Source organism: Hyperolius riggenbachi, chromosome 2 (genome assembly GCF_040937935.1).
Source record: "Hyperolius riggenbachi isolate aHypRig1 chromosome 2, aHypRig1.pri, whole genome shotgun sequence".
Taxonomy (NCBI): domain Eukaryota; kingdom Metazoa; phylum Chordata; class Amphibia; order Anura; family Hyperoliidae; genus Hyperolius; species Hyperolius riggenbachi.
Genome location: NC_090647.1, coordinates 48,625,043 through 48,642,020, shown reverse-complemented (window position 1 = coordinate 48,642,020; position 16,978 = coordinate 48,625,043). Strand labels below are relative to the sequence as shown.

Sequence of the window (16,978 nt, the reverse complement as noted above, 5' to 3'; positions counted from 1 at the left end):
AGTCCTGTGACAGGCACCTCTGAGCGCACTGGCGCCTATAGGCTTGTGCCTAGTGTGCCTTATGGTAAGTCCAGCCCTGAGGGAGTGTACTGCGATTTTCCACTCCATTGTTAATATGTTCCCACAATATTATTTGATTATTCAATAAAGGATGCATTGGCTTTTTTGAGTGTTGCGCTTGTCCACACCTGTGTGACTGATATCTCCCTCTGTGCATAGAACTCTCAGTAGCAAACATTCCGTACAGATCACCTGGTAGAACTAAAGATGTCACCACCTATGATTTTTCGGAATGTAAATTTAAAAAAAAACAGCATTCAGTTAAACACAGCACTTTGTTCTTCAGTGGAAAACTTGTCGCCACAATCCAAAGAGGTGATAACATTATTTTTTGTTTACATTCCTTTGTCAGATACATTTAGTAAACATGAGCAAACTGCCAAAACTGAGCTGAGAAGCAGAAAGAGCTGAGAAGTGATCACTAGATAGATTGCAATATATAAACACAGCAGCTATGCAATAAAATGCAATGGCAGCTTTGAGAGCAGATGAACTGTACTTTGGGAAGTTGTAAACTGACATTACTTGTGCAAAAAAAGCAAATATGATACCTGTATAGGTCAGGCCCGGAATTACATCACTGGAGCCTATTGGCACAGATGTCCTGGCACGATAGACTTCGCCCTCCATGAACCTGCAAACCCTGTCATTTCTCCCTTCCCTTGCCCGTTATAGGTAGCTACAAGTGCCCCTTAATAGTGAGGATTGTTCTGGCTACCTAATATTAAGTAGCTAGAGGTGCCCCCGACTAAAGAGAGAGCTGGTCAGTGGAATGCCGAGAGCTGGGTGAGTTAACCTCTCATTTATGTTCTGCTCAGGACTCTGCATAGGGAAGGAGGGAGGCGCTAGGGGAGGGAAGTGAGCCGCCTTTCCATCATCAGGCGCCTGTAGGCGCGTGCCTACAGTGCCTTATAGTAAATCCGGCCCTGGTATAGGTAATAAAAAGTAGGAAACTCCTTTTTATTGAATGTTCAATTAGTTTTATCTCACTTTAAAATCAAATCACCTTTCTCCCCCATATTTACAATTAAAGTGCCCTTTAATTGGGTTAAGTTTCTGAAAACATCTTGTTTCTTTTTGTATTTACTACGATTGCATGCTTTTCTTTTGTAGATGAGCATAACTGTTTACTGTTATGTACAGTGGGAATGCACAAGTTTGGGCAACGTTGTTAATCATCGTGATTTTCCTGTATAAATCGTTGGTTCTTATGATAAAAAAAAATGTCAGTTAAATATATCATATCCTATATGGTGGGGGAAGGGGGGCGGGGGTCAATCTTACCACAATGACGTCTTCTTATGGTCCGTACACGTCGCCTCCCACCATGCGTTACAAGCGCCGCATTCGCCGGTCACGTGACACAAACACTTCCTCCTTCAACCCGGACTTTACACAAGGAGATGCTGTATGCAGAGGAAGCCTTTTCTCCGCCCACAGCACAAACAGAGCCGCTTGAGGTATGCTAAAGCACCTTTGCACAAGTCAGTTTCATTTTGGAATAAGGTGCTGTGGACTGCTGAAACTAAAATTTAGTTATTTGGGCATAACAAGGGGCGTTATGCATGAAGGAAAAACACAGTATTTCAAGAAAAACACCTGCTACCTACAGTAAAATATGGTGGTGGTTCCATCATGCTGTCGGGCTGTGCGGCCAGTACAGGGACTGGGAATCTTGCCAAAGTTAAGGGACGCATGGATTCCATTCAGTATCAGCAGATTCTGGAGACCAATGTCCAGGAATCGGTGACAAAGCTGAAGCTGCTGGATCTTTCAACAAGACAACGACCCTGAACACTGCTCAAAATCCACTAAGGCAGGCATTCATGCAGAGGAACAAGTACAACATTGTGGAATGGCCATCTCAGTCCCCAGACCTGAATATAATTGAAAATCTGTGGTGTGAGTTACAGAGAGCTGTCCATGCTAGGAAGCCATCAAACCTGAATGAACTAGAGATGTTTTGTAAAGAGGAATGGTCCAAAATACCTTCAACCAGAATCCAGACTCTCATTGGAACCTACAGGAAGCATTTAGAGGCTGTAATTTCTGCAAAAGGAGGATCTACTAAATATTGATTTCATTTCTTTTTTGTGGTGACCAAATTTATGCACCTGCCTAAGTTTGTTTAAACAATTATTGCGCACTTTCTGTAAATCCAATAAACTTCATTTCACTTCTCAAATATCCCTGTGTGTGTCCTCTATATGATACATTTAACTGACATTTTTTATCGTAACAACAACCAACAAATTTATACAGGAAAATCATGACGATTAATAAGGTTGCCCAAATTTTCGCATCCTACTGTATCTGTTTAATGTTCATATATATTACGCTCTCAATAAAGTTTCTTTTGAACACTGAAATCACAAAACCCTGGTGCACCTGATAGGTGGGGGCCCCAGGCTCTGCTGACACAAGTACACACACTCTATTTCAAGTTTAGCTCCGCGTATAAAGTACATAGAGGCGAGTGATCACAATGGAAGGGCGCATTCTTTGCATGGTGCCAGCGCGGTCTAGGTGACTGTGTGCGGACTTGAAACATTTACCACCGCTCAGCATGCGGTCTGGCCGGGTAGAGCAGCGGGCAGCAGAACAGAAGCCTCTCCATGTGGTTTGATAGGGCCACTGAGCACTTGTATAAATTCCTTGTAGTCATCACGCTGGTCTCCCTGGATGTGGGGAACAGAACTCGGGTTTTAATTCCAACCGTGACAAGATGTTTATTATGTTTTCCCTCCTGTTACAAGAGAGCCGGTTCTGGAGAGGAGCCAGCCTGCTGATAGAGATCTGCCGGGACTCAGTTCTCTCTGCTTCTCTTCTCCTCGCCAAAGAAAACAACGTGTGGGACTTACTCTGGCTTCTTTAACGCTGCTAGATGAGAATAAATGTGTGGAAAGGTGCAGAAAAAAAGTAAACCTTGGTTGGTAAACCAGTGTTCTGGAATAAAGTAAACAGAAAGCAAGAAGAGGCTTTCAGTATATACTGTATATACCTTCAGATGGGCTCCCCCCACACATACACCACCTTGTTCCCACTTTTGGCTTAAAAAATAGTTCAAAAGCTGTGACCTGCTAATTGGCTGCTCCTGTTGGAGGAAACCCCAGGTAAGTATAGATGCTTGTTGTGTTTTTTTTTTTTTTTTTAACCTCAGGTTTCCGTTAAACCAGAAGGCACTTGCAATAATTCAGCTGTATGTCAGCAAGAAAGATCTGCCATGGTGCAAACTGCTGAATATGAAAATCATCCCTTAATGCCCCTAAAAACTCAGTGCCTACATCCTATTTACATGTATGTTACTGATTCAATCTAATCCAACATGCGCACAGATGTTTCTGTCTTGTTGGTCCTCCTCAGTGCAAGGCCTTTGTCAATATGGCTTCAGGTAGAGCTTTTTTAGTAAGAGGGATTTTTGGTTCTTTTAAAGTGAATTTGAAGTAGGAAATTGAGTAAATGTTAGATACTGACCTCAGTAGGAGAAAGCCTATGGATAGTCCACAGGCTTTTCCCATCATCCTCGAGCCCACTAATCCAGCAGCAGGGCCCTCTAAGCATATCCACTTAGAGGGCCCTGCTACAGGTTGTGGTGCGATGATCCTAGGTCATCGCATGGCAACACAAAAACCCCTCACTCACATGACCCTGTGCGCCAACAGGGTCATATGAATAGCACGGCCCCCGCTCAGTGATGTAATTCCTGCTGGGCAGGCAGTACATCACTGGGATTCCTGTCAGTCTGTGCACGCGCTCCACAATGCACAACACTCTGTGGTTTACACTACATGTGTCGCCCATAGACTTCCATTACTCCAAGCACTGTGAATTAAAGAACAAGTGACACCCATATTTAACCTAGGAATAAAAAAACACACATATAAGTAGATAAATACTAGCTTTACTTAACAGATGTATTGCATGCGTACGTGCAAAAAGGGCATCGGGGAAAAAAGGGCGCCTGGTGTAAATGTTAATCTGAAATATCGTTTATAAAAATATTATTTTAATATTTCGTTTACAATAATGTTCTACAAATTCAAATCATTAAATAATGTATATGCAATAATAATAATAATAATAATAATAATAATCCGAACATTTGTATAGCGCTTTTCTCCTGTTGGACTCAAAGCGCTCAAGAGCTGCAGCCACTGGGACGCGCTCAGGAGGCCACCCTGCAGTGTTATGGGGCATACAGACATGCGACTAAAGTCGTTGGTAACGAACGACTAACGATCGTTTATAACGACGATCGTTACAAAATAACCGCTAACGATCATTAAGGGTAACGATCAGCGACTGAAGTCGTTGCAAACTGGAAATCCGTCCTGGCGGATTTTTTGTAACGACGATCGTTAGCAAAAGTACGTGTGTATGCTGATCGTTACAAAAACGATCGTTCGTTAAGTACCGTACATGCGCAGACAGAGAGAGAGAGACAGAGAGATGTATATAGATATATGTATATAGATATATATATATGTATATATAGATGTAGATAGATGTATAGAGATATATAGATATATGTTGACATAGATAGAGATATATCTATCTATATCTCTCTCTCCCTGTGTATATATATATATATATATATATATATATATATATATATATATATATATATATATATCTGTACGCAACTTCCTCTTTCCTACTGGCCATTAACAATGACGTTCGTTCCGGGTTCATTGATCTGAATAACGTTTAGCATACTAGATGCGCTGCATCATACGTTCGTCACTTCCGCATCGTTCGTTCGGAAACGATCTGATCGTTTCCCACTTTCAACACCTCTTTACTAACGACCTTTTCATTTCTCTCCTTAATTGATCGTTCGTCGTTGCTTACGAACGATCGTTATCGCATGTCTGTACGTAGCTTTAGGGAGTCTTGCCTTAAACTCCTTACTGAATAGGTACTGACCCTAGCCAGGATCGAACCCTGGTCTCCCATGTCAAAGGCAGTGCCCTTAACCAGTGCTCTTTTCAGCCAGAAATGTTGTGTTGGTAAAACACTATTATCTGTAATTATAGACGGAAACGTACAATAACGTTTGTATATTCACAAAGATAATTATTATGATTTAAAACTGATTTTACATAAACGATGTTTAAGTACTGTTTTTTTTTAACGATTTAACCACCCTGGCGTTCTGATTAAATCGCCAGGGTGGCTGCGGGAGGTTTTTTTTTAAATAAAAAAAAAACGATTTCATGCAGCCAACTGAAAGTTGGCTGCATGAAAGCCCACTAGAGGGCGCTCCGGAGGCGATCTTCCGATCGCCTCCGGCGCCCAGAATAAACAAGGAAGGCCGCAATGAGCGGCCTTCCTTGTTTTGCTTATATCGTCGCCATAGCGACGAGCGGAGTGACGTCATCGAAGTCAGCCGACGTCCTGACGTCAGCCGCCTCCGATCCAGCCCTTAGCGCTGGCCGGAACTTTTTGTTCCGGCTGCGCAGGGCTCAGGCGGCTAAGGGGGCCCTCTTTCGCCGCTGCTCGCGGCGAATCGCCGCAGAGCGGCGGCGATCAGGCAGCACACGCGGCTGGCAAAGTGCCGGCTGCGTGTGCTGCTTTTTATTTGACAAAAATCGGCCCAGCAGGGCCTGAGCGGCAGCCTCTGGCGGTGTTGGACGAGCTGAGCTCGTCCAGACCGCTCAGCAGGTTAACCAGATCAGGATCCAAAAACATATCTTTACATTTTATACTCATAAAGTTTCTAAATTATATTTTGTAACAATTTTTATTATAACATTTGATAAACCTTTAAAAAGTCATTTAGTGCAGATTATAACTTAATTAACATATTTCAAAAAACCATATCATAAAAAATAGAAGTACGTTTGTAATAACTGTAGTAAAACATTAAATGTTAGTAAATATTACTAACATTTTACTACAACTAAACCTAACCCTACTCTCACACAGAACCCTCCCTCTACCTAACCCCTAGACCCCCCTGGTAGTGCCTAACCCTAAGACCCCCCCCCCCCCCCCCTCCCGGTGGTGCCTAACCCTAACCACTCCCTGGTGATGCCTAACCCTAAGACCCCCCCTGGTGATGCCTAACCCTAAGACCCCCCTGGTGGTGCCTAACCCTAAAGCTGGCCATACACTGGCCCGATTCCCGGCCGTTTCGACAGCAGATTCGATCCTGGGATCGAATCTGCTGCCAATCGTTCGCGGTAAACGCCGCCGACGATCCGATTTCCTCCCGAAATCGGATCGGTCCGTCGATCGCGCCGTGCGGGAAATTACCCTCGATCGCCCGCGGTTAAGTGCGCGTCGCTAGCGGCGGCCGATCCGATGAAAAATACATTACCTGATGCGGGCTCCCGGGCGTCTTCTCTGCATCTTCTCAGCGCTGCACCCGCTCCATCCCGACGCTTCCTGGGTCACTGCAGTGACCCAGGAAGTTCAAATAGAGGGCGCTCTATTTGAACTTCCTGGTCACGGAGTGACACAGGAAGCGCCGGGATGGAGCGGGTGCAGCGCTGAGAAGATGCAGAGAAGACGCCCGGGAGCCCGCATCAGGTAATGTATACGGGGGGGGGGGACAGGCGGCAGGAGCAGCTGAACAGATTGTGATCGGTTTCAGGCTGAAATCGATTCACAATCTGTTTGCAGTAAAGGCAGCCATACGATCCCTATCTGATCAGATTCGATCAGATAGGGATCTGTCAGCTGGTCGATCTGATGGCACATCGACCAGTGTATGGCTGCCTTTAGACCCCCTTGGTGGTGCCTAACCCTAAATCCCTCCTGGTGGTGCCTAACCCTAGGACCCCCCTTAGTGATAGCTTTATTGTGTGAATAATAAAGTTTTACAAATAGTGACTGTAAAAAATATATTACAATGTACTTACTGATCGCTTTATTATGTGGATAATAATGTTTTACAAAGAGTACGTGATAACATTTTAAATAACGTTTTAGTTAAATACGATAGATATGTTTAGTATGTTTGTAACCATTATTCGACAGATTTAGCTATTGCTCGGTTTATCAGATGGATAATAGTGTTTTATAAGTATTAAGTGTGAAAAACTATATATTATGATTTTGTTGTTGCGCAGTTTATTTGGTGGATAATAATGGTTTACAGAGTGGTAAAAAAAAAAAAAAAGTATTACGATTTTTGTTGACGGCTTTATATGTTGAAAATAATGATTTATGAAAAGTGATTATTTAAATATTACATTACGATTTAACTCAAAACTAGTATTATTTTATGTGTAAACGTTACTGGCCGCCGGCGAAGTTGGGAAACATTAATTATCACGGATGCAGTTTTTAAAACATAAATTATCACGGGCGCCCTTTTTTCCTGTTCGGCGCCCATTGAACGATATTTATATGGGAGTCAATGGCGGCGTCCTTTTTGTCCACCTGCCTCATGCGCCCAAATTTCCTGTCCCCGTATTGCACTGTCCACATTAAGATTCCTGTGAATTTTATTAAGGAAAAGCAGAGAATCCTATTCTAGACAGTTTCCATCTTGGTTACCTTTGACCTCCTGACATTTCCTCCCTCACTCTTTTTTTTTTTTCTCCTCTTGCTAATTTTGTATTCATTACCCGCCCTCCTCCCAGAGTCTTCAGGCACTCCCACTGAGGTCTATACTAGGAAGTGCACTGTCTTATCTCATTAGAAGGAGGGGGAAATAAAGGGAAGAGGAAGAATATATTATAGATAAAAAGACCCCCCAAGCATGCAACTGTTTGGCAATGGCTATTAAAGGGCCAGTGCTCCTAAGGTATGTGATAACTCCAAACCATAATAGCAGAAAAAGTTTTGAATACAGGATTAGCATCTTTATCACTTAAAGAGAACCCGAGGTGGGCTCTAAGAATCCAATTAGCATACAGAGGCTGGTTCTGCATACAATGACCGGCCTCTGTTGCTATGTCTCCCCCAGTCTCCCCCCTGCGCTCTGCTATGCCTCATAAATCAATCGCCATGCTGGTGACACGTGATTGATTTATGGGGCATAGCAGAGTGCAGGGGGGAGACTGGGGGAGACGGTATAGCAACAGAGGCTGGTCATTGTATCCAGAACCAGCCCCAGGGTTCTCCCCAGAATTTTTTTCCAGCCGGGTGGCATGAAAAAGTAGCCGAGTGGGGCAATATGAGAAAATGCAGGCCCAGTGCTTCTGTGCGCAACTCTGCTTATAGCATAGGAGGAGGTGAGCCGTTGACAGCCGGGTGCTCATCAAAACTATCCGGGTGGAGCACCAGGCTAAAAGAGCCTGGGGAGAGCACTGAGCCTCTGTATGCTAACTGGATACTTAGAACCCACCTCGGGTTCTCTTTAATAAACTCAGACTAGTTGCTGTTGAAATCTGATTTTTATGGTGACAATCCCGCTTTAAGCGCAATGCTTGCGGTAACGTGCTGCAGCCTTTGAGTCGGCTCGGATACTTCTGGCGCACCTCAACAGACTGCAATGAGTGTGAAAGTCTCCATAGACTTATTACTTTCGCAGCCCCTTGCGGTTAAATAGGGTAATGTAACGCAAGAATTACCTTCTAGTGTAAAAGAGCCATTAGCAGAGGCATAACTAGACTTAATAGGGCCCCCCCTGAAAAAAAATGATAGCATGACGCTCCCTTGGTCCCCGATCCCCATACAGGTCACGTGATCGGGAGCCGGCAAATGGGAGCAGAAAAAAAATTACACATGCTCCTGCACACGGTTTTTGTGAACGAACAGGTAATTGGTTGCACTAGCGGTTGGGGATGGGGAGGAGGAGGGGCCCCCAAAGCCTCCGGGGTTGCAGGGGTGATTGCAATGCTCATGGATTAGGCTTCTGCTCTGCGAAGTATTTGTATTTAGTAGAAATTCCATCCTGAACAGATTTACTAAAAATCAAGCTGTTGTAAATCCTAATGAGCTATTTAGCTATTCACTTCTGCACAGGATCTTGATTAATGTTCATTTAGACTTCTGTCTTTTTAGTCTCTTTTCTTATACAAATACTTTTATACAGCAGCAATGTATAATTGAAGTCTTGTAGTATTACTGGCTGACATTACTCTGTGTGTCTTTGTGTTGCCAGGGAATGGCGTTCACACTGGAAGAGCGACTGCAGCTGGGCATTCATGGTCTCCTGCCTCCGTGTTTCCTGAGCCAAGATGTCCAGGTCCTGCGTGTCCTGAAGAGTTACGAGACAAAGTCCAGCGATCTTGACAAGTACGTGTGTCTCATTTCCATGAGATCTCCGCGTGGCTCCCTTCCAGCTGGCATTGGCCGAGCAGATATGAGCCGTTCTATTCAGTTTCACTGCATCCCTCTACAATATGAGCTCTTCTTTATTGCTAGAAGGTGAAGGACATTTTCCAAATAAAATTGCTCCGCAGGTAATAGGTAATCTATCCGAGATTAGAGGGTCAAATAAAATGTTGCTCCCAAGTGTATAGCTTAAAGGAAACCTAAACCGGAAAAAAAAATGAGTTTCACTTACCTGGGGTTTCTACCAGCCCCATGCAGCCATCCTGTGCCCTCGCAGTCACTCACTGCTGCTCCAGTCCCCCGCCGGCAGCTAGTTTCGTTTTTTACGGACTGGGAGTCGGCCGGCTGCCATGCGTACTTTTTTACGCATTCCTGCTGGTGCAGTAAGCTATCGCGGATGTTAACAAATACATTATTACGGGTTATGGTTGCAATGCATGAAATTTTACGCATTGCAACTGTAACGCGTAAAAATGTACGTGTTAATGTCCGCAATAGCTTCCTGCACCAGCGGGAATGCGTAAAAAAGTACGCATGGTGCCCGCCGACTCCCAGTCGGCAAAAACGAAACTAGCTGGCAGCGGGGGACCAGAAGAGCCATGAGTGACTACGAGGGCACAGGATGGCTGCATGGAGCTGGTAGAAGCCCCAGGTAAGTGAAACTCCATTTTTTTTTTTTCGGTTTAAGTTTCCTTTAAAGGGACTCTGAGGTGAGAGACATATGGAGGCTGACATTTTTTTTGATTTTTCCTTTAAACAATGCACATTGCCTGGCTGTCCTGCTGATCCTCCACCTCTAATACATGTAGCCATAGACCCTGAACAAGCATGCAGATCAGATGTTTCTGACAAAATTTTACTGGATTAACCACATGCTTGTTTCAGGTGAGTGATTCAGACACTACTAAAAGGAAAGATCAGCAGGATTGCGGGTCAATTGGTATTCATAATCCTCTCACTTTAAGGATATTTAAGGTGATGAATTAAATCTACCTTTACTTACCTGGAGCTTCATCCAGCCCCTAGAAGTGTTCCGTGTCCCTCGCCGCAGCTCCAGTCCTCTCCCAGGTCCTGCTGGAAGCCTCTAAACTATCGTGGCCCCCCAATGGATCGGCGTCTTCTGCACATGCTCAGTTGTGTGCCCATGTCACCGGGAGAGTACTGCTGAGCACAATGCCCGGCCGGTGCTGGGGAACTGCTAACATGCTGGGAAATGCATCACCTTCATCTTCTCGTGGAAAGGGGGCCTGGGGTTGTTAAAGATCTAAATGTGTACTGTATATAAAAAACAAATAAAATGGGCAGCAAAGTCAGTAGTCAGTCTAGTTTTTGCAGTATGCTCCCGGTGATGTGGACGCTCTCCTGCGCAGGGCGCACGTGTGCATGTGCAGAAGGCGCCAACCCATCAGGGGTCAACAATCCTTACAGGCAGCCAATGGGACCCCGGAGAGGACCCGAGCTGCGGCGAAGGACCCAAATGACTTCTGGGGGCTGGAAGAAGCCACAGGTATGTAAAACTAGATTTCTTTTTTGGCCTTGTGAGTCCTTTAAAAAGGAACTATAGTCAAAATAACATACGGTATTTAATAGAATTGCTTATTTCTTTACAATATTAATTTATAAATGATTTAGTCAGTGTTTGCCCATTGTGAAATCTTTCCTCTCGCTGATTTATATTCTGACATTTACCACATTGTGACATTTTTAGTCCTGTCAGGGGATCTGTGCGGAATGTTCATTTAGGCCTTGTTCACATTGCGTTCGGCTCGCGTGTCCATCTGCGGTGGGCTTATTTTGAGGCGTTTTTTTGTTTCCAATTCCCGGCGCTTGGGTGGGCAATTTTTTGGTTATCGATTTCCAACGCGTTTTTCCCAAGCGTTTTGGTAATTCACTCCCTGACGCAAGTCAGGAAGTGAACTCTTTGATCCGGAAAATAATAAATACAATGTATTTATTCTTAAAAACGTGAACGCAATCTCTCCACAAACCGGTTTTGTGAGCATTTTCGTTTTTCCTATACCTTCCATTGAGGCAGAATGAGGCCTCAAAAAATGGCTCAAACACCGCTTATCTAAACTGATCGGAAACGAAACGCTTAGCTATGAACTATCTCATAGAGAATCATGGTTTAAGTGCTTTCAGAGTGATTTTGAAAAATCACCCGCACTTAAAAAAAAAAAAAAATAACAAAAATGCCTGCAGTGTGAACAAGCCCTTACTGAGAATTCTAAAGTCAGTAGAAAAGATCTCTGGTGTCCCAGAATGTTCTGGGAGGAGAATTCTGCATAATAAACAGCCTAGGCCATGCCTTAGTGGGAGGGTGGGGCTAAACAACAACATGCTACACTATATGAAGTGTTTCTGATGCTGAAACCAGGATAATTAACATAGAAGTGGGTATCCTGATTAATTTATTGCATTCTACTATGTGTCACTACAGGGCCTCTTTAAATGGCTTATGTTGTCCTTCTTGTACATAGAGGTTCCCAGCATAGATGTGTGCTTTATGTATAGCCTGCTGGTTCTCTGATTTTCCTCTCTGTCTTCCTTCAGATACATCATCCTGATGACGTTACAGGACCGGAATGAGAAGCTGTTCTACCGGGTGCTGACGTCCGACATAGAGCGCTTCATGCCCATTGTCTACACGCCCACGGTGGGCCTGGCATGTCAGCAGTACGGCCTGGCGTTCAGGAGACCGCGGTGAGCAATGTGTTATTGGCTGCTCTCCAGCACATGCATGTTATAGGACACTGCAGCCTCTGTTAGAGCAGTCGTGGGGCTGGGGACACCTGTGAGAATGTATGCAATCAGTGTAGCTTACATTCCATGCCGAATGGCCATTGTGATAGGGGAAGCACACAATGCCACCGGTCTACCGAGCCTCACAACTTAAAGAGGACCTCCAGACTAAAGGTCTACTCAGCGCACTGAAAAGGCTTGGTGTTTCTTTAACAGTTTCACAGCATCAGAACTTTGTTTTTCTTACCCAAGCCTCATTTTTAGCTGCACAGAAGCTAAGCTCCGCCCCATCAAATAAATCTGCCCAGACATTTTTCCCCTGATGCTGTGCAAAGCATGATGGGATTTCTGATGTTGTTCTCGTTGCCTAGCGCGCACAGCTAGGAGAGGTGCTCAGGACACAGGACAGTTGGAACTGTGTCTCATGCTCCGTGTCACCTCCTTTCATCCAAAAAGATGTCTGCCCTCATGAAATCACAAACAATTGCCTGTTCTTTTAAAACAGGGTGAGTAAGAGAGATTATATTACCTATTTTCATTAACATATCTTATGTAACTTAATGACAGTATATTTGTTTAGGCTGAAGTTCCTCTTCAATATGAGGTTAGATCAGGCTGCAGATGATTGCTGGCAGCACACAGCCTTCAGACCAGCCTCTGCTGCTCAACCAGAAGAGGGGGCGGGCCTGCAAACGTCTCACTCAGGCCCAGATTAACCTCACAGGAGCCTATAGGCAGAGCTGTCCCGGCACCCTAGACTTCACCCTCCATGAACCAACAAACCCCACCAAACTGCATCACAAGTGTGCTGGCTGTCCCAGCTGCCACTTCCCCCTACCCGTCAGGTAGCTACAGGTGTCCTTTTAGCATCATGTAGCCAGAGGTACATTCTGTATTAAAGCGGTACCTTCAGTATTAAGTAGCTAGTGGTGCCCCTGATTGAAAGAAAATCTTGTTAGTGGAATGCCGAGAGCTGGGTGAGTAACCTCTCATTCACACTCAGCTCGGGACTCTGCATAGGAAAGGAGGGAGGGAGGCTCTTGAAGAGGGGAGTGAGCCGCCTTTTAAATCATCAGACGCCTATAGGCATGTGCCTACTGTGCCTTATGGTAAATCCGGCCCTGGTCTCACTGCAGGGCAATATTAGCAATTTGACATGAAAGCACAACATGGCAGATCACCGAATCCACAAGTGGAGTTGGTTCCAATCTGGAACATAATTATACTATGCCGCCCCTCCAGCTACCTTCCATTGCATGGGGGTGGGGCAGGAGTGGTTTTCTCCTGTACTTAAAGTGGACCTGAACTCAGAACTTCCTCTCTGCTCTAAAAGATAAGCAACAGCATAATAACCTTTAAAGGAAAACATTTCTTTGTTACAGTTAATACAAATCCTGCAATAAATCTGCAGTTTGTCTACTCCCTGCTTTCATGGAAGCAGACATAGGATTAACATCCTGTGTTTACAAATTAGCTGCTCTGCCTCAGATTCCTCTGCTGACACAGAGATCAAATTACAACTTGTGATTAGACACAGATGAGGGGGGATTCGACAGGGTAACTCTCTCTAAATACCTACAGATATATGGATGCTATTTCTACGGGATGTGTTGAGGAGTTTTTCTTTTCAGGAAGCATTAATTATCGCGGAGGAAATTGGGGAAACGGTCAAAAGATTGGCAACAAAACACTCTTAAGTACAGATAAAACAGTGTTTGGATGGTTTCCATGGAAACGGGAGTCCCCACCCAGCGTAACATCCTCTCCTGTTATTATTTCTTCAATTTGGACTTCCACTCCGCTCTGACCCCACCTCCCAGCACAACGGCCTAGCCATAAAACTCTGTATGTAAGCGGTGACCCCGTTCCTCACGTCTGGCCTTATCGGTGCTGATGATCATCTGGTCCCCATCCAAGTCCCCTATGTGCCATGTGTCATAAAATAAAGAGGAGTCGTAGGAAACGGCGCAGGGCCTGGACTTCCTGTCCCTTATCATCATTCATCTCATGCTGTAGACAATACAGAGAGTTCAGATGGGGTGACATGGAATAGGCTTTGTTTGTTAGATCTCTGTGTGGGTTAATGGGAATTTAACCTCAAATGTTTTCTGAGCTTAAAGGGAAGCTCTACCTTAAGTCCTTATCGGATTCCCATGAGGTCACTTTTTTTATATGTACTGTTTTTTTTTTTTTTCAGGATTCTGGGGTTTTTGTTCATTTGCTTTTTTTAGGAACCTTTAATGCATCTCGTAGCTCCTTCACAATTCTTTATACTTTATGTTGGAGAGAAATTCGCTTTGAAAGCGTACATCCCGTCTTGGGAAAGGCACCGTGCGGCTTATAGGGGGAGGGGTCTGGCTTAAATTAGGAGTGCGACCATGCGGATCTTGCTTTTCAGCTTGAGTTGGGGCAAGTTGCTCCCCATGATCCTTAAAGGACCCCTATCACGAAAATGTTTTAAATTTCGAATACATGTAAACACATACAAATAAGAAGTACATTTCTTCCAGATTAAAAAGAGCCATAAATTACTTTTCTCTCATTTTGCTGTCACTTTCAGTAGGTAGTTGAAATCTGACAAAAGCGACAAGTTTTGGGCTAGTCCATCTCTTCATAGGGGAGTCTCTGCATGGCCTTTATTTTTTATAAAGACTCTCTGTGAAAAGGATTTATACAAAGATACCGGCCAGCCCCCCTGCTCTCAGCACACTTTTTTTTAGCAGCTGGACTGAACAATTGACGTTCAGTAAGTGCTTTTGAAAATAAAGAAAACCCTGCGAATCCTCCCATGAGGAGATGGGCTAAACCAAAACATGTTGGTTCTGTCAGATTTTCTATCTACTGAAAGTGACAGCAAGAAAAGGGGAAAAGTAATTGAGGGGTCATTTTACTCTGGAAGAAATGTACTTCTTATTTGTATGTGTTTACATGTATTTAAAATTTTACAATTTTCACTATAGTGGTCCTTTAATTTCAGCTGCAAGTCCTTGCAACCCAGTTTTGTGAGTGGCGAGTGCACTTCTTTACATGCAGCATTTGCAGTTTTAACCAGAGATGCATTAGCCCATTAGCAACTTCAAAAGAGTCATCTCGTTTGAGATAAGTGCTCTGCTTTTGACCTCAGACAGCAGAACTCGTTGTGCTTTAAATTCTTGAAATGCTTTTATCTCTCCATTCTTGCAGAAAATGTAGAAACCTAAGGCAAAAGTCCTCTGTTATTGTCTCACATGGCCCCCTAGTGACAAGTGGCCATACATACACATTAAAGCAGCAGAGGAATGTGTGCATTAAACACCAAGTTAAAACCTGATATATCTGGCTTTGCAAATTTGGCCTAATTGGCTTGATCACAAGGCAATGCTCATGCAAATTTGCATTTTCTTTTGCATGCCATAATATGCAGGGTCTAAAAATAATTACTGCAAAACGGTTGCCCTGCGGGGATTAGTTCGTGCAACATTTAGCACTATCCAGGGGCGCCACGGGGAGGCTCCCCCATGCCCCCATCAACCAGGGATACGCAGAGCTCCAGGCCCTCTCACTGCTCGGAAGCCCTGTAGCAGTACCCCGGAGGGGAAGGCTGGGAAGTGCAGCGTGGCCGGCACCGGGAAGAGACACTCGCACCCATCTCCCAAAAAATAGACAAGGGATGGGGAGACAGGAGAGCGCTCCGTAGTGCATTAAATGGGGTATGCTAAATCAATAAAAACATGTAAATCATCACACTCACATTTAGTAATATAGTTCGCCTCTGCGCCTTGAACTTGTCCCGCGGGTTGCCTCGAACCATAGGTAGCCTGGCCAGGGCAAAATGGTATGGATGGAATGAGAGGAGCGTCCTTTCTGGGAATATTTATGATTGGTCCATCACCGGGCACAGTAACATACGGCCGCCGCCATACTTGTAGAGGGATTCACTTTGACCTTCTCTTGCTAGACGCAACTTACGCTGGTCTCGCTTAGATGACGTAATAATCACCGCAATGCTAGAAAAGATGAAAGTGGGGCGGAAGTTCTGAGTACGGAAACCGTATGCCCAAAAAATAGACGCCTACCTTACAACGTCCATTACGTTCTGCCATATGAGAACAACTTGGGAGCAACACATGGGAAGGGAGTGAAGCATGGGCCACCCCAGACTTGTGGGGCTCAGGGGCGGCTCCCACGCAACACACTCTCGTTTTCCCTTGTGTTTTCTGATTCCTAGAGGATTTTTTGACTATTCAGCTAAGAATGGACTTGATTCAGCAGCTAAATGAGAGGAGTGCGACATTTAGCACTATCCAGGGCCGCCACGGGGAGACTTCCCCCCCCCCCCCATGCCCCCATCCCCCCCATGCGGTAGTGCAGCGTAGCATGCACTGGTAACTTACAGGCGCTCCTTTTAGCTAACGGCCGCTCCACTGAACCCGCCCTGAGCCCCGGTGGCTCCAGTGGCTTTCTAGGACATAATCCCGCCACTTTGATTGGCCCAATAGACAGGCAGTCAAGTGACAGGCACTTACATACAATTTATTAGAGCTATTGTGCAGACTTAGAAAATCCTTAATCGCATATAAACATTAAATAATTATTTACAGCTTGTTGAAAGCATTACAAAATGCCTGAAAAGCATTTATGTATAATTAAATGTGTATGTGACAACCTACATGAATTTCATGTCTTGGAAGAACTTTAAGAGCTATTCCTGGAACATATCATTAGTTTTATAGAAATTGCTTTTTAATGGAAGTTTTAAGCATGAGGGTCCCATTAATTTGAAACTGAATGAGACGTTTTACATTATTATTACGGCCCACATGTTGTTTCCAATGAATAAACAGTAAATGCATGACAAAAAAAGACAGCCATAGCTGAGTATAAAGTCACTGTATTCCAATGAAATCCAAAGTAATCATAATCTTTATTAGGCACTTGTCACTTTAAAGTGAACCAGAGACGAAGC

At 44.4% G+C, this 16,978-nt stretch overlaps 1 protein-coding gene across 3 annotated transcripts in view; it reads left to right on the top strand.

Moving 5' to 3' along the window:
• The window catches only part of ME3 (malic enzyme 3), a 212,096-nt gene that overhangs the window by 52,817 nt on the left and 142,301 nt on the right, over positions 1 to 16,978 (top strand). For all 3 annotated transcript variants that reach the window (XM_068266772.1, XM_068266773.1, XM_068266774.1), the window contains exons 3-4: positions 9,119 to 9,252; positions 11,845 to 11,994. In XM_068266772.1, the coding sequence (XP_068122873.1) occupies positions 9,119 to 9,252; positions 11,845 to 11,994 (284 nt within the window). The remainder of the gene's footprint in view (positions 1 to 9,118; positions 9,253 to 11,844; positions 11,995 to 16,978) is intronic.